At 42.1% G+C, this 26,558-nt stretch overlaps 1 protein-coding gene across 2 annotated transcripts in view; it reads right to left on the minus strand.

Annotated features, from left to right (window-relative positions):
- Positions 1-26,558, minus strand: part of scn1lab (sodium channel, voltage-gated, type I like, alpha b) — a 93,009-nt gene that overhangs the window by 25,837 nt on the left and 40,614 nt on the right. The window contains exons 2-10 of one of the 2 annotated variants that reach the window (XM_034176603.1): positions 18,700-18,841; positions 18,387-18,593; positions 13,340-13,621; positions 11,453-11,773; positions 11,061-11,193; positions 10,738-10,976; positions 10,101-10,274; positions 8,560-8,916; positions 7,891-8,400 (exon numbers count right to left, since the gene is read on the minus strand). In XM_034176603.1, the coding sequence (XP_034032494.1) occupies positions 7,891-8,400; positions 8,560-8,916; positions 10,101-10,274; positions 10,738-10,976; positions 11,061-11,193; positions 11,453-11,773; positions 13,340-13,621; positions 18,387-18,593; positions 18,700-18,816 (2,340 nt within the window). In that variant the 5' untranslated portion in view covers positions 18,817-18,841. Of the gene's footprint in view, positions 1-7,890; positions 8,401-8,559; positions 8,917-10,100; positions 10,275-10,737; positions 10,977-11,060; positions 11,194-11,431; positions 11,774-13,339; positions 13,622-18,386; positions 18,594-18,699; positions 18,842-26,558 lie in introns of both variants that reach the window. The other variant, XM_034176611.1, reaches the window with a different exon arrangement.

The raw sequence follows: 26,558 nt of genomic DNA on the forward strand, positions 1-26,558 counted from the left end.
GCTGTCTGGCAGAGTTTCTGAAAAAATTTTCATCAAACAAAGCGGCAGTCGCTCCGCCATTCCTAAACAATAAAAATCCGACGAGGGGGGTGAACCAGTGCTCACTCAAAGCCTGCCCACAGGCGAATGACGTAACCGACAGGCGTGAAAAAACTCACGCATGCGCACGAAGGTTCAAGCTTGTCTGATACAAGTGCATATATATGTATGTGTGTGTGTGTGTGTGTGTGTGGTGGTCCAGCTAAGGGTCATGGGGGAGGCTGGAGTCTATCCCAGCAGTCATAGGGCGTGAGGCGGGGTATAACCTGAACAGGGCACCAGTCTGTCGCAGGGCCACATACAGACAAACAAACAAACACAGTCACACCCACATTCACACCTACGGACAATTTAAAGTTTCCAATTCACCTAACCTGCATGTCTTTGGATGTGGGAGGAAGCCGGAGCATCCAGAGGGAACCCACACAAACACGGGGAACATGCAAACTCCACACAGAAAGGCCACAGGAGGGAATCAATTCCATGACCTTCTTGCTTTGAAGCAACAGTGCTAACCACTAAGCCACCGTGCTGCCTGATATAAGTACACTGTCTCTCCCATTTCATGGGTCATAAGTAATTGGACAACTAAATATAGATATGTGTGTGTGTGCAGAGTCCAGCAGAGAGTCCATGACAGGGTTTTGGTGGTGCTGTTGCTGTGTTTGGTTCGTTCAGTCAGTGATGCCTCTGGCTAAGAACACGGCGCTGGGATTCGACCATCCAACACACATCTCGTATGACCAATGCTGACTTCTAATCTCAAAGCGAAGCGGCTATTTCCAACTTCAAAATGCAAAAATTAGTCAAATTAATAATAAATTGTGTCCAGTTACCTATAGACCTGACTGCATTGTGTTGGGTGACAAGATAATTGCAGGGGAACAAAGTGGATAACACAGGCATAATGTGTGCAGCAGCAAAAAAAAAAAAACTGTATATTCATACAGTGTCCAGTTATAACAGATATCATTTTGGAGGTTCTTGCTTCATTCTGATTTAATGCAAGCCCATTCTGAAATATGGAACAGTTAGGGCCCCTTCACACATAACACGAAGTTGGGCGAATGAGGCCGAAAGTGGCTGAAAAAGGCGAAAAAAAAATGAATTGGCGAACCTTGAAAAATCCCAGCTGCTGTCGTGAGGGACAGATGGTCGGACAACTGTGTATGGATGGCATACGATCCCGCGATGATGGCTAGTATAGATGACACAGTGGTCTGATGTGACATGATGATCGCCGGGTGAACGCATGTGTGATCATCTGATGACTTCGGCCCACCCGCGTACAGTGGCATCACCTGATTACCTCTGTGGGCATGCCTGGGCCATGATCATCAGCGATTGTGTGTCACGTGACGTGACTGTCCGTCGGATGGCGCGCTGGTGCTGTGACATGCAGCTGGGTTTTTATTTTTAATCTCTGTTATGGTGGTGTGAGCATACTGCTGGCTGGTGTTTCCACCTCCAACGGAACATGCTGGATATGCCATGATGGGTGATCCAAAGCTGTCAGCTGTTCCTTCATGGACATGACAGCCGTCCAGATGTGTGTACTGCGCTGGACAGCTATCGCACTCCGGCCACCGTTCGAGCTGTCACCACCTCAGCCGCAACGTTGGATCATTGCAGGGGGGAAGGACATGACACACTCACACGCTATTTATACCTTCAGCTTTCGAACACCTGGACTGCAGCTCGAAAGTGGTCGCCTGCTCTCTACTTTCATGCTGGCTGTGTGAATGGCCCCACATTTTCTAAGTGCCCCACAAGTGGTGTTGGATGTTCCTGGGTGGCACCTGGACTCCAGCCGACAGTGGGTGGAATGGGTAATGGCCCGCCATTCGCTGTCATTCAGCAGCTGGTGTGAAGGCTTCCTCGATCGCGCCATTTGGCCAGGGTTCCACACGGCCAGTGATTTCGTGCAGCCCCTCGGCACGATTTGTCCAACCTGCATTCGACATGTCGTGCGAATGTTACAAGCACAATTAAATGGCAGTGTGACCTCATCTTAGTCGCCGTTCAAATGGGTTTCCGGCACGAGTGACACGTAAATGTAGAGTGCATGTGCTGTGGCCGAAAGGTTGTGGCGACTGCTGTACGAGGCGGTTCTGAATTTTCACGAATGACATTCGAATCCTCCTTCGTGCGACATTCGGACTCAGTCATGTTATGTGTCAAGGAGCCATCAGGAAGTACATCATTTTAAATAATGATACCATATGAAAAGCCATGTGTTATCTATTTTGCCTCCATGCAGAATCAGTACTGATTTATTAGCTTTTTTTTTAAATACGTCTCCTCAGAAAGAGTTCTTTGAAGTATCTTTCATCATTCCACTATTATTTGCAGCGGAACACAGAAAACAATTCTGAACAAGTATTTGTGTGTATGCATGGACTATGAACCAGATAAATGAATTTTGTCAAACTACAGCAAAATTCATTCTTCCATTCCATCTTTTTTGTGCATTCTCCTCCACCTCCATCTCTCTTCCTTCATTCTCAAGCTCTGAGTGCTGGATGCCAATCAAGCCCCAAAACCAAGTCAAAACCAAGCAATGAAATCGAAAGCAAAGATCATGTTGATGGGTTTATCTGTCGATGGAAAAAGGTGGCGTTGCTCATTCCTAATGGCTTGTAATTGCAATACAGCCTGATGCTCGTAGATAAATTATGATGGGGAGAGGGGTAAAGGGAAAACTCAAATATTACAGCATTGAGTGTGCTGCTGTATTGGGGGAGGGAGGATCAGACAAAGCAAAAGGGGTGGGGACGGAGGGCAGACCAGGCAAAGAACGAAAATGGGCAATCCATTGAAGGTATGAGAGAAATTATGTTTTGTCTGTAATGGCATAGGCAGTCCTCATGGTTGGTGCTATGGTACAATAAAGTGGTCTTACAATTCTTCTGTCACTGAAAACCTTGAGAGCGTCTGTGACAAAGCTGCAATAACAAACGGGGGGTTAAAGAAAGTAAGTCATACACACCAAAAGCCATTATACAACCAAACGTTGGCTTACACTGGTCAACCATAAGGCACTGTGGGGGAACGAGTTCACCACAGATACATCTATTTACATAATCTTCAGTGCATTTTACACTGACTGTTACACAATACCACTTTCAGAACACACATAAGACAGACAGAAACATGACCCAGTACCTTACAAAGTTTTCTGGCATTGGATTGTATTTATGTATTTGTTTATTTTAGTCGTTTAATATCACAGCTTAGTTTGTGTTTTCTTTTGGGGGTGGAGCTCTAAAACTCTGAAAAACAAAACTAAAGAGTGGGAATTTTAATATATTTAAGCATAAAGATAAAGGTTCCCAAAAAAGATGATGATGATCAACATATAAAATAAACAAATAAAACTAAGAAGTTTAATTCTAAAGATTAGAAACAAAATGTGGGCTCACTTAATGTCAACTAAACTAAATATAGTGGAAGGTCACTGGGCCACTCATGGTTTGCAAAGTTAGCTGAAAAGCTAAGAATGAAAAAGGCAGCTTCACTATTTATCTGTTAGCTGATTAGATGAACTGTGTCCGCCACTGCTTAATACTGAGTATCTGCCACAAAAATGGAACCAGGATTTCTCCAAGTCAGGGGCCATGCAGTGGTCCCATTTTACATGGTGGGGTCAACCTTGACATTCAAGCACAATTCCTTGTTCAGTAAAGCATATATATTCCACCAGTCATTCCTTTGCCATTGGCTACACTTTCAGATTTGAGGAAATAACATCATCTGCATAGAATGAAACTGGCATTGTGAGGCTTCCTTCATTATCATATATTTCCCAGATTGTTCCTTATTCACTTTATGTACTTTCGAAAAGCTTAGAAAATAAAACAATTTTCATATTTATTTCTATTGTGGTACATAGGTTATTGTACTGCAGCAGATAGCTGAAACAATCCTGCAAATGTTGATAGAAGCAACAAATTCAGGACAAATACTCCTTAATTACTCTTGAAAATAGACAACTAGGTAGGGGTCAATTTTAGAATTACACAGGGGTGAAAAGTTAAAAGATGCACATTTAAATAATTTGCACCACCTTTTACCAAAATTGGAGCAAACTTTAACTTTCGACCCCTGTACAAACTGAAATTGACCTCTTGTTGTATGGCTGGGGGGGCCTGGCTGCCTTTTTGTTTCTGTCTTTTGGTTTTCCTTCCAGGTGGCTTGCATTTGGGACTGAGTGGCTGTGTTGCTGAGGTTATCAGGACCTCACCCTGATCACCTGCGGCTCGTCAGGACTCACAGCTGTGGTGCATCTATATGGATTGGAACATGGTGGCATTTAAGACTGGAGTATACAGTGTGTATTTGCCAGAGACTCGACCTTGTGACCAGACGGGTGAGATCGTCGTCTCGGGAGCCATCTCATCATCAGTGGATGCAGAGAACGTCCAGGGTTTGATGCACGGTCTGTGAAAGAGGAGGGGGTGAGGTCTCACGCTCGTCAGCACACTTCCTGAGGTACGTTAGATTTTGTGACTAACGTTTATACAGTCAGTAAATGTGGTGTCCCTCACACCTTATTATATTGAGCTGTACGTTAGTCATGTATCGGCTTCCACTGCAGTGGAGTTTTGTGAACTGGATGTTCCATGCCTGCAGGTTGGGAAGCTGATTAGTAATTAAGCCAGGAAGTGTTTGCTGTTTGTGAACACCTTTGAGTGGTCTCTCTGTGTGTAGAGTGTGGACTCACATAATGGTTCCTTCTTTCACAGACTCGGTTTGTTGCGGCCACCTGGGGGGTGTCGGCGGGGTCCTTGGGTCCGAACGGCTTCTGGCTCCGGACCGTTAGCGCTGCTGGGAGTGCACCGTATCACCACCACGCCAGACCGCACACTCTTTTGTTGTTTTGTATCACATCACTGTTATGTATTAAATTCTGTTAGCCTTTGTACCGTGCTCTGCTTATTTCATACTGGGTCCTTCAAACGCTGGTCGGTTCTCCGAGCTGCGTCCGACACATAACACCTCTGTCACCATTCATGTTGTTTTTACCCCATAACTTCATAACATTCAGTCACAGATAGTCCAAACTATACCTTGTTGGAATCTTTGTGATCAGACAAATAATATGGTATAGTTTTCAATATGAATGGAGTATGTTTTAATTTTGATCCCTGTGTAATTCTTCATTTGACCCCTGCATTGCTGCCTACTGAAAATTCAAATGGCAAATCCTTTTGTTTTTTTGTTTGTTTTCAAAAGAGTAATGTCTAAGGTGTATTTGTACCGAATTTGTTGCTCCTATCACCATTTGCAGGATTCCTCTGTAAATATTCTGTTATCTGCTGTACTATTGGAAATTGTTCTTATTTGACTGTGGTTGCCATACACCTTAATGGTGCATTACTGCCACCTTCTGCACTGGAGTGGGAATCACACAGCAAGCTTACAATATGTAAGAATTTGTTGGAGTACGACAGGACAGGGACAACACATTTCAGCTTTGAGACCCCATCAAATACTTGTATTTTCCTAGATCAGCCATTCCCAAACTTAGGAACCCCATAGCCTATACTCAAAAAAACTGATGCATTGGATAAACTTAATTCAATTATTTGCATGATTTCCATTTAATAAATATATGTAGCCCCAACTCAAATAAAGCACATCCATGCAATTTAATTTAATTTAGTTGAGACTACATATATTTATTATGTGGAAATCCTGCCCATAATTAAATTGAGTTCATCCAATGAGTCATTTGTTTGTGTAATACACTCAAAAAAACTGACTCATTGGATTGGATTCCATCTAATAAATATATGTAGTCCCAACTCAATTAAATGACATTATCTTGCATGGATGTGTTTTATTTGAGTTGGGGCTATATATATTTATTAGATGGAAATCCTACACGTAATTGAATTGAGTTCATCCAAAGAGCCATTTTTGAGTGTACTTTGAAGTCTGAAAGTCTTCTGCATCTTTACTCACAATTTTGATCAACACATGAGACAAAGATTATTATTATTTCCATATTTATATTATGTTAAACTAGGTCAGAAAGCAGAATAGCAAATATGTTGTTTTTTTGTTTCTGATTACATTTTAAAATAAGAATAAATATTTTGGGGGTAATTTTAAACAGAATCACTATTTTAATAACTTCTCCCACACTTTGGGAATCATTGCATGCACACTGCAAATACATTAACATCAATCCAGTGTATATGATTCACAACTGAGCAGCTCTGCAATGCATTAGCAAAAAAGTACTTGTAATCCAAACTACTCTTTAATGTAATCGTTTTATTTTATTATTTTTTTTACAAAATAAATTAAACAAACTGATGTTTTTTTTCATGTGGCTCTTACCAATTCAACTTAGAGTTGAACTGGAGTTATATTCATTTCAAAGAAAGGGGGATGTGAGGATTAAGGTGTTTTAATTCTGACCACTAGGTTGAAGAAGAAGGGACTTTGTTGTCGTTGCACATACATGGACAAATACAACAAAATTGTCCTCTGCATTTAACCCTTTTCTAATTATAGTTAGACAAAATCCAACCACCAGGAGCAGCAAACAGAAACACCACACAGAAAGACACAGGTCATAGGTGGAATCAAATCCTAGACCTTCCTGCTGTGAGGCAATAACCACTGAGCAACTGTGCTGCCCAGTACTAAGAGTTAAACGTGTGGTAAGAAGGAAGAGAAGGTTGTATTAAAAACTCCTCCTGTCCAGTGGGTGGCACTAATTCCCTAACAGGATTCCAACCACCTTTAGACGATAAGGCAGTAGTAGAAGAAGACAACTGGACAAACAAACAAAAATCTACACACAAACTACAGGTAAACTGCAAACTTTGATGGTCTACAAATTTGAAGCAAAGCAAACCATTGATGATGTGTTTTTGAAATGCACTAGGAAACACTGAAGGAAGTTGTGACTGTCAGCTCTGTCAATAACCACAGATCGCTCATGTTTACCAAAGTCCAAATGTGTTTTGAGTGGACATCTGTAATTTTTACATATTGAAGCCAAACAGTGGTGTAAAACCACGGTTCCCAGTCCTGGTCCATAGGACTCTTATGTACTGCACACTTTCTATTTCTCCCGACTGTCTGCAAATAATAATCAATTCAGCTGTGTTCTATTGTTCAGCCAATGGTTAAACACACCTGACCGAACTGACCTGTCTGAGCAGGTCATGGACAAATGCAAAATATACAGCACTGTGGGGTCAGAGCGGGATTGGGAACCACTGGTTTGAGGTATTCAAGCATCTTAAAATCTGATTAGAAAAAATCAGCCAGCCCCCTCTACAGGGTATAACAATCAGCTGTGACAGAATGCATGTGGTGCTGTGTCTAGAAATAGACTCCTGTGTTGTTTTGAATCAGAGGGAATTGGCACCACACCCACAGTGGGCAGGTTGACATCACCAGGGAGTGCACTCCTCATACTCTGCCAACCGAGCGACATTTGACAGCAAACCATTGCTCTGTGAGAAATATTCTGAGCACAATAAGTGTTACTATTAATTCTAATATTAACATTATAGTATATATAAAAACAAAGTTGGGTTTTGCACTTCACATAATACACAATGCAAAATGGTATATATGCAGCAAAGACAAGAAGTAAGCTACAAACTCCAGGTCAAAAGTAAATTAATGCTTCCTTCTTATCTTGCTATAGCAAAAGATGGAACTTTGTAAGACCTAAATCTAGAGTTATCTTCTTGACATATTTATACTTTGCACTGGGCTGCACTTATCACATATTTTCCATTAACAATAAACAAGACAATCAAATGCAAAACTTTTCAAAAACAAATAAATTTTAACCAATCTATACAGAAATATTCATCTTACCTCTTTACTGCCCTCAACATCAGATGAGTCACTGCTGAAATCTTCTGTGTTGAGGTTCTCAAAGTCCGACTCGCCCACAGCAATAGGTACTGTTACTGTCAGGCTGGGGTTATGAATAAATGACATGAAGTCCTCAGCAGGGTACTTCACTGTAGTGTCCCCAACAATCCCAACCCCTACCATTGCCATTCCATTGCCTTCCTTCAGGTACACCCCAGTGGGGTCTTTGGTGATTTCCACTGAAGTGTGGTTAGAAATACAGTTACCCTTGCCATTGCTATGAAGTTCATCCAGAGGTTTGATCTCTTCAGCAAGGCCGGCACCTTTAGCAGTGCCACCAAAGCAGATACTCTGGAAGAACTGCCGCACTGTGGACTTGATAAAATTGATGCCCCGTTGGATCCGTCCTACAGCAATCTGTAGATTGTTCATCTCACTGTCATCATCAGTTGCTGCCAGGTTGTCGGCGCTGAATGAGCTCAGGAGGAGGGCCAGAAAGAGGTTTAGAACCTGCAGAGAAATTACAAGTGAATTCAACAGTATCACGATTTTGAAAAAAATTGATGTTAGAACCAATCCATCCAACACAATCTACTGACTCCAACAACTTTAACCAACAACTTTTGATACAAAACCAGATTACGAAAAGAAAGATGCTGAACCACATACCACCAGGTTTCCAATGACCATGACCATCATGAAGACGATCAGGCACATTGCCTGTCCTGCCACCTCCATGCAGTCCCACATGGTCTCAATCCACTCTCCACACAGCACCCGGAACACGATGAGGAAGGAGTGGAAGAAATCATTCATGTGCCAGCGTGGCAATTCACAATTATCGTTAATCTTACATACACACTCCTTGTAGCTCTTGCCAAATAACTGCATTCCCACCACGGCAAAGATGAAGACAATGATGGCCAGCACCAGAGTCAAGTTCCCCAGAGCACCTACAGAGTTACCAATGATCTTGATCAGCATGTTCAAAGTGGGCCATGACTTTGCCAGCTTGAAGACCCTCAGCTGTTTGGAGAAGAAAAATTAAAAGTTGACCAATCTTGTGAATATACTGTAGATAAAATAAATAAATAAATAAATAAAGAGCTAATGTATAAACTATTTCAAGCAAGTTTATTAAAAAACAAACAAATAAACAGTGTGTCAGAAATGTCAAATTCAGTTCATCAGCATATCAAGTGCTTCAGGAAACCTTTCAATATAATTTAAACTCAAGACTGTACAAAAATGACGCCAAAATATCTCCATCTGCCCCTAGTGGCTAGTTGCAGTAAAATCAAGGCAAGGAGACATGAACCTAAAAGTCTGTGTCAGCTGTTATTTTGTAACATATAGCATGTAAATAAAATATCTTTTTGAATAGCAAAAGGCAACTTTTTTTTCAACATTGAGAGGTGATCTTCACAAAACACATTTGGCAAACTTATGGCTCTCCAAATAATGTCTATGGGTAGAAACATCATAGGGCTGATTTGATACTAATTAGCATTTTTGACTTTGAATATATGTGAAGTAAAAGTTCTGTTGTAGCTAATTAGCAGATTGCTAATGTGTATGTTGCTAATATTTCTGTGAATGTTAGCAGTTAGCAGCTACTTTATCGAAAAAAATGTTATGTTCATAGCAGCTGCCCACAGGCAGCACCCGTGTGTGTGTGTGTGTGTGTGTGTGTGTGTGTGTGTGTGTGTGTGTGTGTGTGTGTGTGTGTGTGTGTGTGTGTGTGTGTGTGTGTGTGTGTGTGTGTGTGTGTATGTGTGTGTGTGTGTGTGTGTGTGTGTGTGTGTGTGTGTGTGTGTGTGTGTGTGTGTGTGAGTCAGTTCAAGAAAGTAGTACAAGTATTAGCTTGAATTTGGCTAGCTTGATTTTTGCACACTGTGAGTGAATTGGTACGTGCACATCCATTTTTATTTACAGCACAAAATTAACATTCATTGGCTAAATAACAACAAGATCAGTACCTAGAGCCTAAAAAGGTGTTTTTCTCTGCTAAAAGTAGTAAAAAAAAATGCCAGAACTTTCCAAATCCTGTATGCATAGCTCAAAAACTCACATTATTTCATTACATGGTGGTAATACTACAAATGTTGCCCAGAGAGCCATCGAGTCATGACATTACAACTTTTGGTACATCTTAAATGTACTTGAGAATGTAAAGGTGGTGGGGAGCAAATTATATAATGTACCCTTACCAATCTAAAGGACCTAAGCACAGACAGGCCTTCTACATTCGACAAGCCAAGCTCCATCAGACTCAGGCTGACGATGATGCCATCAAAGATGTTCCAGCCCTCCTGGAAGTAATAGTAAGGATCCAGGGCAATTATCTTCAAACACATCTCAGCTGTGAAGATGCCTGTGAATACCTGAAGACAGAGAACAGAAAAAACTCTTAAATTAATCACAAGTAGCATCATAAGTACTTTTCAGATACCTGTACAAATACTCTACAAATATTAGTTCTACATTATAACAGCATTTGATAAATCTAATCAGCATTTGTACAGGTTATTGTGCAGGAACGAGTACCCCCACAGTAATTTGTCTTCCCATAGCAACCCCCATTAGGGTTTTCCCTTGTTCAGCCTAAAATTGGATTTGCCAAAAAGGCTACATGAGGCAGAGTAGGGTAAGACCACACGAGGAGCTTGGCAATTTTGCCTGTTGGTACCGAAATCCCCACAGCAAGCTTGCCCCCATGATGCCATTTTGGGACCAAATCCGCTTTACCTTTTAAAGAGTTGTGGGTTTTAGAGGCAAATGAGAGGTTAGCACATATTGTACATAGGGTTGTGTATGAACTTTTAAAAGCATAGCAAATATACTTGCCAAATTTCCAACTGAGAGGAGGTTACTAAACTCCAAGGTCATGGGGTAATGCTCCATGGCCATGAAAAGTGTGTTGAGGACAATACAAATTGTGATGGCCAGATCTACGAATGGATCCATGACCACCATGTTGACATTTTCCTTGATCTTCAGCCACAGAGGACAACAATCCCAGATTAGGCATGTGTTGGCAAATCTATACCAACAAGGAGGGCATTTCTGCCTTGACTCTTCAAGCTCTGGAAAATTAGAAATAATATGTCATTAAAAAAAGAAATGTGTGTCTCATCAAAATGACCATATCTATATGGGCTGACACTTACCTTCCATGGTGTTGGTGAGGATACTGGCTACACTCATTGCTCTCTGCCTGCTCCCTGGCTCTTCTAAATAATCCATGGATGGCTGACGGAAACCAGAACGCCGTTTCTTCAGCCCAGTGTCTGTAGTTGTTCCCTAGAAAACACAGCCAAAGAAAGATAAGCAAAAATTTGAAGAAAGGTCAGTAGTGTCGTTTAACAATTAGATCTTAGTGGATGTTGAGGTTATTGAAGCGCAAACACCAGACATGACAACTGATGCACCAGATTAGAAATGGGATGATGAATCCCCCAAATGAGTCCATTATTTATCGACATAAACATCAACTTGAAGGGGGGCAATGAGGAATTGGTGCATGAAAAAGTTAAGTCACCTCAGGCAGCAGGAGACCTACAGGGGAGGTTGTTACAGAAGTTCCACCGACCAGGGACACAACACCATTGCAGTCAACAGTGCAGTGCATCTTGCCATTGGCCGGCAGGATGACCCGTGGCACGCCAAGACTCGTCTGGCTGATGGCACTGCAGCGGCGCTCAAGACGGCGTGGCAAGAACAAAGAGCCTCGCCGACTGTCGCTCTCCTCGAATGTGCTGTGCTCATCATCTGCAAAGTCATTTTCGGAGCCCATGTCCCTTGCCCGTCCACGGAAGCTGAACAGGCTAGCACGACTGTTCCTTCGTGGAGAGAAGAGCGATCCACGGATACTGAGAAGAGACTGATAGGTAGAGAGAGATAGAAATATCAGGACAAAGATAAAGAGAAAGCTGGGGAAATGTTACAGGAGACTAAAGCCATTCTCCCGTTGCCGATTTCTGGCCCTGATTGACATCCTGATTCCAAATAAGAAGTAACTGGATCTGACACAGCAGCAGTCTACAGTTGTGTGTCACACAATTATCACCAGATCACTGCTGAGGTTTTTTTAAGGTTTGTTATTTGACCTGACCTGCCATTTATCAATGGTCAGGTCAGGTCAGAGTTGAGTGCAGGCAGTTCTGCAGGATGCTGCCTGTTAGCCTGGGCAATTTGCTGTGGTTATTAGCAATTAGGTACCTATGTGCTGGATCAGAGTCAGAAAAATGCATCATATAGGTCGCGTCTTACAGATGATGCTCCCTCATGGTGTTTGTTTTAGGCCTCATCTGTGTCTCCCTAATTAAGTGATCATTTCACCCAAAACAAGTCCAGTGGTATCAAAGGATTCTCTGGAGATACCTCATATCAAACACATTCAGTCTTCATCTAACTCACTGGTTAGACTGTACAATAAGACTGGAAGGACGAGGACTCTAAAGACTTAGACCAGGGTCTACAAACCCTGCTCCTTTCCATGTGTACTTATTGTAAACACAGTTGATTAGTCAAGTGTAGGATTTCCTAGCTGTTGATTGGATGCGAACACCTGACTTAGTTAATTTGCTAAGGCTGGGGCAGAGGTCACGGGAAAGCATGCAGGACAGGTGAGCTTCAGGAGCAGTGTCTGTGACACCTGACTTGGACTTTCATCTCATAAAAAGGTATTGCCACTACCACACACTTTTGTCCAATAACTTCATGCATCCATAAACTTTTTCTTGATGTGTCTCCTTTACTCCTGCAGGCATGAAAGTCACTGACAAGGAAACTGAATATTTCAACAGCTTTGAAACTGCCCAAATATGACACGCTACTCATAGTTCAAGCACAGGTGAGCCCTGTTTACTAGAGGTGCGCGATACCAGGAATTTTGGTATTGATCCGATACCAAGTAAATACAGGCCCAGTATCACCGATATCGATACCGATACTTTTTCATATTTAAGCTTCATAGAGCCAAAGGATCCAAAAGAACTAGGATAGAATTTCGCCAAACATTGTACATGACAATAAAATACTTTATTATCACAATCAACATTTTTTTTTTAAAAATATCACTCAACACAACTTAAAACAAAATCTCCTGAGGTAGAGGGCTAACAAACCACAATACAAGGGTTAGCTGCTCTGTGTTGTGTGACACAGCGCAGCGCTGCTCTTACAGACAGAGAGTAGACTTTGATGAATCCGCATGCACAGCAGTCAGTGCATGTGGGAGAGTAAAAAAAGCTTGAGTATCAATCTTTTTACACGAGGACCGTTCAATATCAATACCAGTGTTGATATCGATATTAGGATTGATCTGCCCACCTCTACTGTTTACCCGCACGAGTTGGGGTCCACAAAATTGGATCATGAGTTATCTGAAACTGCAACAACAACTACAGCAGCACTTTTAAAACTTCTTTGTCCGTGACGCTTTTACCTGGTTGGGTGAGGAGCATCTTTTTTCATAAGAAAGCCGATTTGCATCGATGGAGAAGCGGAAACTTGACCTCTTGATGCTGTCCTCGGACACAGACTTGTGGAACTTGTCGCGGCCCGCCCTTTCTTCCTCCTCCTCTTCCCTTTGCTTTCTTTTCTTCCGCCTGTTGCGTCGCTCCTTGGCACTCTTGGAGCTGAGCTTAGACATCCCAGAGGAGGACTCGGAGGTGGGGCCTCCTCTCCCGCTGTACTCGCCGCTCTCTGTGGCTGCTGCCGCGGCAACCTGCCAGCCAATCAGAGCAGAAGCACAGTTGTCATGGTGACCGGTGCCCGTCTCAAAGGCTCTCACAGACTCGAGCGAAGGAGAGTGCCTGGCAGCCAAATAAGACTCAGACAATAGCGCTGATTTGAGAGACGCTAAAGTCATCAGTCCGAATGTGAACACGCCTGATCAGAGACTGTCGCGCAGACCAGGATAGCATTTAAAGGACAAAGCCAGGAAATGAGGATGAAGATGTCCTAAATGTATTCTTCAGTGTTTACAGTAATGCCTATTTTATGTCAATTTTCTCATCCATATTTCCAGTTTGTGCTTTCCTTCCCAAGCACAAACTTGTTGCTTTCAGCTTTGGGTTAAGAGGACAAAAATAGACTGTCTGGCATTGTCGACAACACGCTACAAAATAACTGCCTGGTAACATGGTGCTCCTCGGTAAAGATCATTTTAAACATATCACAGATAATCAAGTCGAGCATAAAATACATAAATCTCCTTATCCAGAGAGCAATCAAGGACACGTTAATCAGTTAGGACAGAAAGTCCCTCAGTCATCGGTGGTGCCGCTACCTCAAAACTTCGAGATGAGCAATCAACACAACCTCTCCAGTTTCATTTAGAGATTGTGCCGGCCATTATTACCTCCCTCTGGGAGAGTTCAAGAGCCGGAGCCTGCTTGTTTGATTCTGGTCAAAAACAGGTTTTTAGAAAATTTGGTCTCAAGGTTTAATCTGGCACAAAAGCAACACCTATACAACAAATTGGGAGGTGATGGTCTAGTGGTTAAGCATTAGGCTCGAGACCACAGGATCCTCAATTCAAATCCCAGCCTGACCAGAAAATCACGAAGGACCCTTGGGCAAGGTCCTTAACCCCCTAGTTGCTCCCGGTGTGTAGTGAGCACTTTGCATGGCAGCACCCTGGCATCAGTGTGTGACTGTGTTTGTGTGAATGTGAGGCATAATTGAAAAGCACTTTGAGTATCTGATACAGATGGAAAAGCGCGATATAAATGCAGTCCATTTAACAAAGAAACGGTGCCAGTTAGGGATGGGTATCGGGAACCGGTTCTTTTCGAGTATCATTAAGAAATGATTCAATCCACCGACATCAATAGCCTTTTTACTTAACGATTCCCTTATCGGTCCATCAGAGGAGCCGTTGTTTGAGGGTGTTTGTCGGGAAAATGATCATTTCTCTACATTGATTACAGACCCAGCAGCGGGTCTGTAATCAACCGTTTCTGCAGCGCTGCTTTGCTTTGAAACCTGAACCAATGAAGCAGTGCTTCGATCTGCTGCTTCATTGGTTCATTGTTTCGCTGCTTCTTAACCCCTCTCAAAGCCATTAAAATGTCAATCATGGGTCACTTTTGTGAGGATTAAAGCGACTAACTGGGACTCTTGTCGTGTTGACCCCCTGTGCTTGCTCACAGGGGGTTGTTTTGACCGTTGGGGTTTTTCCGTAATTATTGTATGGCTTTGCCTTACAATATAAAGCGCCTTGGGGCAACTGTTTGTTGTGATTTGGCACTATATAAATAAAATTGATTTGATTTGATTTGCGAGAAAGAAATGAGAATCGTCCTGCATTCTGTTGCTCCAAACACTGTGCCGCTCTCTGCTGAGTCGAGTCCGCTCGGAATTTATAACTTCGAAGTGAATTGCTGTTTAAATGAAATGACACCTCTTTCCAAACGTTGTAATACAAACAATAAACTGCAATTGATCAAAATTTTTTTTTCCTCCCAAAATGAGACATCCTGTGCTGATGTGCTGCAGCCCAAGACTGCATGGCTGCAGACCTGCAGACTCCAGCAGCCGTCTGAGTTCAGCTATATGGAGAGACAATCATGCCATTCATGTCTGAAAGGAAATGCTTTTGACAAAAACTACAGATTTAGTTTGTTTCTATTTATGTCCAGAGATCAAGGATCCACCATGTAGAGTTTATTTATGTTCAGAGTTTAAGGATCCAGTGACCACATTCATATTTATTTACTTTAAGACTCAATAAAATGTTGTTGACATAGAAAACCTGTAAATCCCACTTGTAGTACACAGAAAATTCACAGGAGGTATTGATAAGGAATCGGATCGATAAGCGGAATCAGTAATGGTATCGATATTGATAAAATCTTATCAATACCTATCCCTAGTGCCAGTACAGTCATACATCTTTTTTTATTTTTACACTGTTGACATTGTAAGCCTATCCAGAGAAATGCTCTCCAACAGCAGATGCGCCCTATTTCTTCTACAACCCCTGGCAAAAATTATGGAATCACCGGCCTCGGAGGATGTTCATTCAGTTGTTTAATTTTGTAGAAAAAAAGCAGATCACAGACATGACACAAAACTAAAGTCATTTCAAATGGCAACTTTCTGGCTTTAAGAAACACTATAAGAAATCAAGAAAAAAAGATTGTGGCAGTCAGTAACACTTACTTTTTTAGACCAAGCAGAGGAAAAAATATGGAATCACTCAATTCTGAGGAAAAAATTATGGAATCACCCTGTAAATTTTCATCCCCAAAACTAACACCTGCATCATATCAGATCTGCTCGTTAGTCTGCATCTAAAAAGGAGGGAACACACCTTGGAGAGCTATTGCACCAAGTAGACTGATATGAATCATGGCTCCAACACGAGAGATGTCAATTGAAACAAAGGAGAGGATTATCAAACTCTTAAAAGAGAGTAAATCATCACGCAATGTTGCAAAAGATGTTGGTTGTTCACAGTCAGCTGTGTCTAAACTCTGGACCAAATACAAACAACATGGGAAGGCTGTTAAAGGCAAACATACTGGTAGACCAAGGAAGACATCAAAGCGTCAAGACAGAAAACTTAAAGCAATATGTCTCAAAAATCGAAAAATGTACAACAAAACAAACGAGGAACGAATGGAAGGAAACTGGAGTCAACGTCTGTGACCGAATTGTAAGAAACCGCCTAAAGGAAATGGGATTTACATACAGAAAAGCTAAACGAAAGGCATCATTAACACCTAAACAGAAAAAAACAAGGTTACAATGGGCTAAGGAAAAGCAATTGTGGACTGTGGATGACTGGATGAAAGTCATATTCAGTGATGAATCTCGAATCTGCATTGAGCAAGGTGATGATGCTGGAACTTTTGTTTGGTGCCTTTCCAATGAGATTCATAAAGATGACTGCCTGAAGAGAACATGTAAATTTCCACAGTCACTGATGATATGGGGCTGCATGTCAGGTAAAGGCACTGGGGAGATGGCTGTCATTACATCATCAATAAATGCACAAGTTTATGTTGATATTTTGGACAATTGAAAGGATGTTTGGGGATGATGAAATCATTTTTCAAGATGATAATGCATCTTGCCATAGAGCAAAAACTGCAAAAACATTCCTTGCAAAAAGACACATAGGGTCAATGTCATGGCATAGGGTCAATGTCAATGAGCAGATCTGATTTGATGCAGGTGTTAATTTGGGGGATGAAAATTTACAGGGTGATTCCATAATTTTTTTCCTCAGAATTGAGTGATTCCATATTTTTTTCCTCTGCTTGGTCTAAAAAAGTAACCGTTACTGACTGCCACAATCTTTTTTTCTTGATTTCTTATAGTGTTTCTTAAAGCCAGAAAGTTGCCATTTGAAATGACTTCAGTTTTGTGTCATGTCTGTGATCTGATTTTTTTCTACAAAATTAAACAACTGAATGAACATCCTCTGAGGCCGGTGAGTCCATAATTTTTGCCAGGGGTTGTAGTACCCGACATATTCTAAAATGCATTCAAAATGCAACAACACAGGAAGGTCGTAAAATGTTGCCATAATGCAAGAAAGCTTCAGTGCAATTTTTTAAATGGGGTCATACTCTACAAAATCATTTTTTAATCTGACTTTAAAGAGGTAGGACAAACGGATGGGAGTTTGATTACCAATATGTAGAACAGGGTTCAATTCCAGGTGCGTTCTTCAGGCCACCGCTCCGTGTATTTGGACAAGACACTTTATCTGCATTGTCCCTGTCAGCCCAGGTGGGAATGTGTCCCAGCCTTGGCTGGGGAAGTAACTAATCTGTGATGTACTGTCATCCTGTTCAGGGGGAGTCATTAACTCTCATCCATTTCAGGCGCTGGTATCCAGGGATAACTCACGACTGATATAGACCAATAGCTCAATGGGATATGAGTTAGAGTACTGATGTACATATCGACCCAGGTTCTATTCCAAGTATGTGCTTCAGGCTACCTGTGTCCTTGGACAAGACACTCCATATGTATCATCCCTGTCATTCAGAGACACTTCACCTGCATTGTCCCACACACTGAGAAACATGGGTTTCTGTATGTAAAGGTACGTTGGTTCAAAAAGTATCCACAATGAACAGAAATGAACCTTCAGGTGAAACCTGGTCCTTTACATTTAAAATAATAGTCACAGAAACATGTCATTTTTTTGAGAACTGGAAGTAAGATTTTTTGATTTTGTATCATCTCAGTGTGTGTTGGGGCAGTTTTTGGCTTAAAATTTTAAAATTTGTTTTGAATACACTAAATTAGCTTGTTAAAAAGTGTACAACATGGCCCCTTTAATAAGACCACATCAAGGCCCGAGCCCAACAATCTCCTTTCACCCTACCACAGTGTCATTTTGTACAGGGAAAAGGCAAAGTGTTATGGTGAAGGGAGAGTATTGGGACTGGCCCAAGGCTCTTTGTTTGACACATCACTGACATCAAGAAAAAGAATAACAATCAAGTGAAGAAATAGCAATATCCTGCCTGTGCCTCCTCCTGCTGTCTCTTGAGCTGCTCCAACATAGCCTGGAACTCCTCCTCCTTTTGCTGTGCCTCCTCAATGGTGGCATGGTTTTGTTCATCATAGGCCATGGCCACCACAGCCAGGATCAGGTTGACCAAGTAGAAAGAGCCCAAGAAGATCACCAGCACAAAGAAGATCATGTAGGGTTTCCCTGCTGCACGCAACGTCTGATGGATCCAAAGAAGACCAGAGAACAAGGAGTTAATTGTCCTTCATGACACTGATTTCTGTGCGTTTCCATTTGTCGAAATGGGAAATGTCTGCATCAGTTACCTGCTGGTAGAGGTTTTCCCAGTAGTCCTGCGTCATCAGTCGAAACAAAGATAGGAAAGCCCAGCTGAAGGTGTCGAAGCTGGTGTAACCATAGTCTGGATTACGACCTGCTTTCATGCACAAAAAGCCCTCTGGACAAAGCCTGTCACAAAATTAAAATGTGAAACATACTATGGAGTTTTTCACAATGCATTTTAAATTAATTAACAAAAAATAATCATTTTTCAAAAGGATTTTTTCTTTGTGGAAGTTGAAAATTAAAATAACCTCTTTTCACGCTGTTTCATAAGTATGTTGGACCCATCCTAAGAGATATCCCATCAACGAGACAAGACATTCAACACAATCAAGGCGCAAACACTTATTCACTTAATAACCCATTAGTGTGTTTTGAGCATAACATGAAAGAAAGCAATCACAGTGTCCCTTGCCATTGTCCTGAAGAGACAGGTTTGCCAACAACTTGCCCACTGCTATTTAGACAGAAAATTCAAACTTGAGATGTTTTCTGATGAAGAAATGGTTCTGTGCACATATCATCAAAATGCACAAGTGCCATCCAGCCATCAACCAAAGCTCCCTGAGGTGAAACATTTGAGCGCCTCCTATCCCACCAAGTGCTCACAACCCAACCCATCCCCACTGTAGCCAGCCCCTCTGTATTGGTTCCCCCCATTGTAGGAAGAAAACCATCATAAACTAGAAGCACTCAGAGAGTGCAAACCTCCGCCAAGGCCATAGGGTCACTGACCCTAAAGAGATTCCCTCCTTGGCACAGTGATCTATTCAACAATTCAGTGTTACAACCAAAACTATGATACATACACTTTTCTTTCCTGTATATTTGACATCCTTGACCATGAAAACAGACCACTAGAACTTGGAATCACTTTTATGTCTTTATTAGTTCAAAGGTTATTGTATAAAAACGATTTTTCGGTAATGGCGGTTTTCTTCTGGATCTAGCTCCATAACATTTGAAGCTACATCAAATCTGATGACACTTTACTGAATCACTACAGATTCATCTACAATTTGGTGTTAGTTGTCCATCTCTAGCATCATTTGTCACCTCACACTGACACATTTTCTATTTTCCCTATATTTTTGCATATTCTGGATCACCAGATCCAGAATCCAGATCCGATCATCACCAAACTTTGTTGTTTGATAGAACATAATAACCCTAATTTTTTTCAAGCCTTTCTGCCTTGTTTTTGTGGAGTTAGAAACTAGAATGTCAAAATTCCCCCTATCCCGCAATGGTGAAGAATCCTTTAAAAAATTCCTGGATCCGGACTGTGAGCCGAATCACCACTAAAATTTAATCACTTGTTCCTTTTGTCATTTCCAACCACTCCACAAAATTTCATCAAAATCTGTTCAAAACGTTTTGAGTTATCCTGCTGACAAACAGACAAACAAACAAACGCGACCGAAAACATAACCTCCTTGGCGGAGGTAAATATGGTCCAAACCAAATTTATTAAACATTTGTGGTTTTCCATTAGCATTTAGTTTTCATTTAAAATTTTTGTTTTTAATTCAGTTTTGCTGCAATTTGAGACAAAAATGTGGACAAGCAGAGTGTGTGCACGCTGTGAATGCACACTGTATAAGACAGATCTCAATACTGACCCATATAAATAGCATAAAAACCCTGTGCTTGACTTAAGTCTGGCTTTTGATGTAATAAATTTCTGCTGATTTATGAGAGCAATCAACCAACATGACCACATTTTATTTTAAGATGAACTTGCCGATGGGTGCACAGATAACTGCAATTTGACTTGCAGTTTAAAGAATGTGCAATCATGTGTTAACACATGCTAGGCATGAAAATGACAACTACATCAGTTAGAAACTATCAATAACACATCTGACATGTTGTGCACTTCTTTGTGCTCATGAATAGAAGAATTCACAGAGAAAAAGCAGAAATCCTGCCCCAACTCCACACGGTACTCAATGTGCGTGCATGGGCAGGCTATGATATCCAGCAACTTACTGGGACTCCACAAATTCTTAGGAAGACCCAACAGAGCAGTTTAGTCAACCAAATCAAATGCTGTCTGAACATCTAGATAGCCAGCAAAGAAGCACTGCTGATATTTGCACCATGTGGTGGTGGCCAAGTGGTTAATGCGCTTGGTTTCAGTGCAGAAGGTTCCGGGTTCAAATCCCACCCCTGCCACATTTCTCCATGTAATGTGGAGTTGCGTCAGGAAGGGCATCCAGCGTAAAACCTGTGCCAATTCACCATGCAGATCCACCTTGGATTTGCTGTGGTGACCCCGAGTGCAAACAGGGGAGCAACCGAAGGAACTTACTTTTATTTAAGGAGAATGCACAAATCTGGAGTGCAGTCAATGGTTGACATCTTTGGTGATAAGCAAGAGCACTCCAGTTGTGGAGTGGCAAGTAATGGGGAGTGGATACTGGAAAAATTATCATTACAAACACCTTTTCTTGGCACAGAAAACCAGAACACCCATATACACTGAACAAAAATATTAAATGCAACAGCTTTGTTTTGCTCCCATTTTTTATGAGCTGAACTCAAAGATGTAAAACATTTTCGATATACACTAAAGACCTTATTTCTCTCAAATATTGTTCAAAAATCTGTGTAAATCTGTGATAGTGAGCACTTCTCCTTGCAGAGATAATCCATCCCACCTCACAGGTCTGGCATATCAAAATGCTGATTAGACAGCATGATTATTGCACAGGTGTGCCTTAGGCTGGCCACAATAAAAGGCCACTCTAAACTGTTTAGTTTGATCACACAGCACAATGTCACAGATATTGAAGGAGCATGCAGTTGACATGCTGACTGCAGGAATGTCCACCAGAGCTGTTGCCCGTGCATTGAATGAATGAGTGAATTGAATGTGAATAAGCTGTCTCCAAAGGTGTTTCAGAGAATTTGGCAGTACATCCAGTCACAACCACAGTTCATGTGTAACCACATCAACCTAGGACCTCCACATCCAGCATGATCACCTCCAAGATCGTCTGAGACCAGCCACCCGGACAGCTGCTGCAACGATCGGTTTGCAGAACCAAAGAATTTCTCCACAAACTGTCAGAAACCATCTCAGGGAAGCTCATCTACATAAAGTGTAAAAAGTATCCTGGAGTTCCCCACCCCCACCCCCACCCCCATCCCCACACATGCACACAAATATCCTCCAACTAATTCACTACCTTCACAATCTTATTGATATTTGTTCAGCCACCAGAACTCTGGTACTGGAGATGTAAAACATCCTGAGAGTAGGACCAGACTTCCATTATTGGTCAAACTGGCTGGACAGACTGGATAGTGAGCAGAGTCACCTGCCAAGTTTAGAGGAACATAGAGCTTTGATTCCTCAATAAACAGGCAGAAGGTCACAAAATCCCAAAAGGTGAGTCATCAGCTCACAGATCCACAAACATGTGCCTCTTTTCCTACTCTCAAGCTCTCCTCAAAAATTGACCGTTTCAAATATGATGAATGTTTAATCACATGAATAAAGACAAAAACTATTCTGTAGATATAGTTTATGATCAGATGAGACAAATGGCACATGGACTGAATTTTATATAACACTTTTTCCATCTGCATCAGATGCTCAAAGCCCTTCACTATTATGCCTCACATTCACTTATTCACACAAACACACTCACACACCGATGTCAGGGTGCTGCCATGCAAGGCACTCACTACACACCGGGAGCAACTTGGGGATTAAGGACCTTGCCCAAGGGCCCTTAGTGATTTTCCAGTCAGGCTGGGATTTGAACCGACGATCATCTGGTCACAAGCCCAACGTTTAACCACTAGACCATCACCTCCCCAAAGATTGAGATATTTGGCCACTCTGACCAGAGTTATGTTTGGAGGAGTAAATGTGAGCCACTCAACCCTAAGAACACTGTGCCAGGTGCTGCACATGGTGGTGGCAACATCAGGCTCTGGGCCTGTCAGTGGAACTGGTGCATTTACATGATTCATTCAACAGAAGCTTGACAAACAATCAAGTCAAATCAAGTCAGGTCTGGCAGCCTGCGCTGGTGCCACACTTCACCGCATCCATGACACCACATAACCGCCTTGGGTTCTGGATGGCAACCGCCCACACAGGCAACAGATCTATCCCCTTGTCTCTCAAATAATCATCCATCTTCTGCAGACACGTGAAGTGTGGGCATCCCCTTGGCCTTCTCCAGCCACTGGGGCCCATCAGCAAATGTCGATGCTGAAGCGCCCTCACAGTGCAAGTGATAGTCCACATCTCAGTTTCCCTCAGTAACCGCTGGTTTGATATAAAGTCATTCCAGTGGTACACTTCTGATGGCAGAGTCCAGGAAGTCATTAAAAGACTTTATTGTATTAAATACAATAAATAGATACATATTTACATAACAAATACATAAAATAAATAATCACAGGAAAAAAGGGACAGAGGGTGAGACTTTTTCCTGTAATTATTTATTTTATGTATTTGTTATGTAAATATGTATTATTTATGTATTTGCCTCTGTTCTCTTTGTTTAAGTGTAACACATCATGTGCACTCTGTCAGTTCCAGCTGACAGTGAGTCACTGACCGGCGGTCAGCTGACACGTTCACTGTCCACAGTGCTATGAGCAAAGCAATCACACATGAATGAGTTCACGCCTTTCCCCTTATTGTATATATGTTTGAATTTATTTTTCCACTCTGTCTGTCTGTCATGTGGACTACAACTTCCATGGTGGACTTGACATTAGCCTGGCCCACTGGCTGATAGCATAGTTCACACCATGTCATGCACGCTGAGATGTCTCTGGGCGATCCAAAGGTGATTTTGATTCTATGTAATTATAAGCATGTCAGGAGAGCATGACAGCCCGCCCACACGTGCATTGGGTGGCGTGTTGAGGTCATGTTGTTCAAGGCACGATATGTGTTCTCCAGCTGTGAGTTGGTCCAGACAGGTGGGCGTGTCGGCAGAAAGGAGCAGCAACTGGCCGCTGTGTCATCGCAAATCACAGCTGGAGAACACATATCGTGCCATGAACAATATCACCTCTCAACACTCCACTGTGATGCGCATGTATTGGCATGCTAACCTCACATGGTAATAAATAAAAACACAATTTAATTTTAATTTAATTAGCTTATAATGTGCCAAATCACAGCAAAAGCCATCTCAAGGGGCCTTACATGAAACAATTCAGCATACAATTTAAATAAATAATTAAAAATGAATAAAAAAATTCAAATACATAATTAAAAACAGAAGTAAAAGAATAAAACAGATAAAAAATAAAACCTATTCATAAGAAAGAGAATAAAAATGGGTTTTCATGTCTCGACTTAAAAATGTCCACGGACTCTGACTGCCTCATGGTCACAGGAAGACTGTTCCACAGGGTGGGTGCACAATGAGAAAAGGCTCTTTGACTGGCTGACTTCTTCTTCACCCTGGGAACACAGAGAAGTCCTGCATCCTGCGACCGCAAAGCCCGGGCTGGCACATAAAGTTCCACCAGATCAGCCAGATATGATGGCGCCAGTCCATGAACAACTTTATACACATAAACACATATCACCTTTGCAACGCGTTCAGCAGTGAGTGCCTCAGTGTGCAATGGACACCATCAGCCAAGCTGCCCCATGTGAAAATATCCATCTGATCATGTGAACGCTCAGCTGGTGATCCAAATGTCATTGTTGTGTGGGCCGCCAGAAGAGGAGGTACTGCTGGCCCACCACCAGACGGCGCCCTGCCTGAAGTGCGGGCTTCAGGCACGAGAGGGCGCTGCCGCCACGGACACAGCTGGGGGTGACAGCTGTCACTCATTATCTCATGACAGCTGTCATCCATCTACACTTCATCATTCCACTCCATAAAAACCGGACGTCATCTCCACCTCGTTGCCGAGATATCATCTACCTGTGAAGGTAATATTCTCAGCCTTAACTGTGTCTTAGTCTGAACTCTTTTTGCAGCCGCTTTCCTGTGGTGTTCCCTATCTGAGAGATTGGCGTTTGGTGTGATCAGCGACGGCTTCGCTTCACACCCCAACCAGATAAGTGGTTAGACAGGAGCTGCACGAGTGTGTGTTAGAGGTGGAGGTGGAATTCCCACCATTGTTGTTACTGGGTGTGCACGCACCCACATATGACTGTTTTTGCTCCTCGCCAGCAGTACCAGATCCGACACTCGGAGACGGTGGCCACCTGGGGAGTCGGAACTTGGCGGCTCCAGTATTCTCCAGGTTCGGTGGCGGAGGAAATCGTGTGGTTCTGGTTCTTCTCAGGACAGACGTCTTCTATCCTCGAGCCTGCCCACACGTCACCTTTGTGGATTGACTGTTTGCTCAAATTCTGTAATCCTCTGTGTTTTTGTTGTGCTCTTTCACAACAGTAAAGTGTTCATATTCGACTCTTTCATTGTCCGATCATTTGCGCCCCCTGTTGTGGGTCCGTGTCACTACACTTTCCCAACAGTCATGTCCACCATGTAAGTTATAGTCCACATGATGCGGTGCGCGTTGGACAGCTGGACACGCAGAGCCAGCTGATGTGTTCATGATATGAGCATTCAATCATGTCAATTCTTTATTTCCTTGTTTACGTCCATGGCCATGGTTCATGAACAGGAGGAAACAGAGGAACATTAATTCTTGTATTGTCTGCCCTTTATAACAAGAATTAAATATTTTACAACAGATAAAATGAAATCCATTTGTTTTGTCATTTCCAACACAGACCGTTAAGTCATCAAGCATCAATTACACATTATTACCAGTAACATGATTGTCTTATATTTAAACAGTACATTCATTGTTCTTATAATGTTCTGTGCTCTCTCATTATTTTGTCCTTACACATTTTTGTCGATTTATGTTCATTTGTCCAACATGTGATTGCTGCTGCTGCTGTGTGAGCGCAATGTGGTATCACACGTCTCATGTGCTCACACCGTGTTTGTGCGCATGCACACGAGCGTGCAAGAAACCATTGTTGCGGGATCGTTCATGCCTGTCCGACCATGTGTCCCTCCCGACAGCGGCTGGAATTTTTTGCATTTCGCCAAATTTTTTTTCAGGCTTTTTCTGCCAATTTCTGCCTCGTTCCCCCAAATTCGAGTTATGTGTGAAGGAACCCTTAATCTTGTTCAGAGACAGTTGCAAACCCAGACACCCTTCTCAAGTGCTGCAATCAGAGTTATCTACTGATTCCACAAAGATCAAAACATTGTCCGTGAAATCAAGGACAGTAAATTTTTCCTCATCAATAAAAACACCTAGGTTGTTGGTTTTCAAATCCTACCCAAGACCCAGTCCATGTAGGCATTGAGCAGTGCAAGAGCCAGAACACACCTCCGACAAAGAACAATTTTCAGTGGGAAAAACTCTGCCTCCACTTTGTATCACACTCACAATATCTGTGCATAGGCTGGCTATGATGTCCGGTAATTTCTTGGGGATCCTGCAAATTCTCAGGTTGTCAAAGGGAGCAGTCTGATCAACTGAAATTAGCAATTTCTGAAAATCAACATAAGCTCCACAGACACACTACCAATGCATTCTACAAGTACTACTCATAGAATGTACAGACAAACAGTCAACCTCAAGGAATGCAAAAGACATTAAAATAAGCACTAAGTACTAAATACCGCTTCAACTCACAGCGGAGGATAAGTGCAAAAGAGTACCATGAAGTAATAGATTTAGGTGTGGTAGGGTGTTTGAAGATTAGGAGAAGCGGTGTTCTGGAAAGAGATGAGTCTTCAAGAGGTTCAAAAGACAGAGAGGGACACCTCTACTTTGATAGTAACTGATCATTCCACCATCATGGAGTTTTGACATCTGGATG

This window comes from Thalassophryne amazonica, chromosome 1, assembly GCF_902500255.1.
Source record: "Thalassophryne amazonica chromosome 1, fThaAma1.1, whole genome shotgun sequence".
NCBI classification, from domain to species: Eukaryota; Metazoa; Chordata; class Actinopteri; order Batrachoidiformes; family Batrachoididae; genus Thalassophryne; species Thalassophryne amazonica.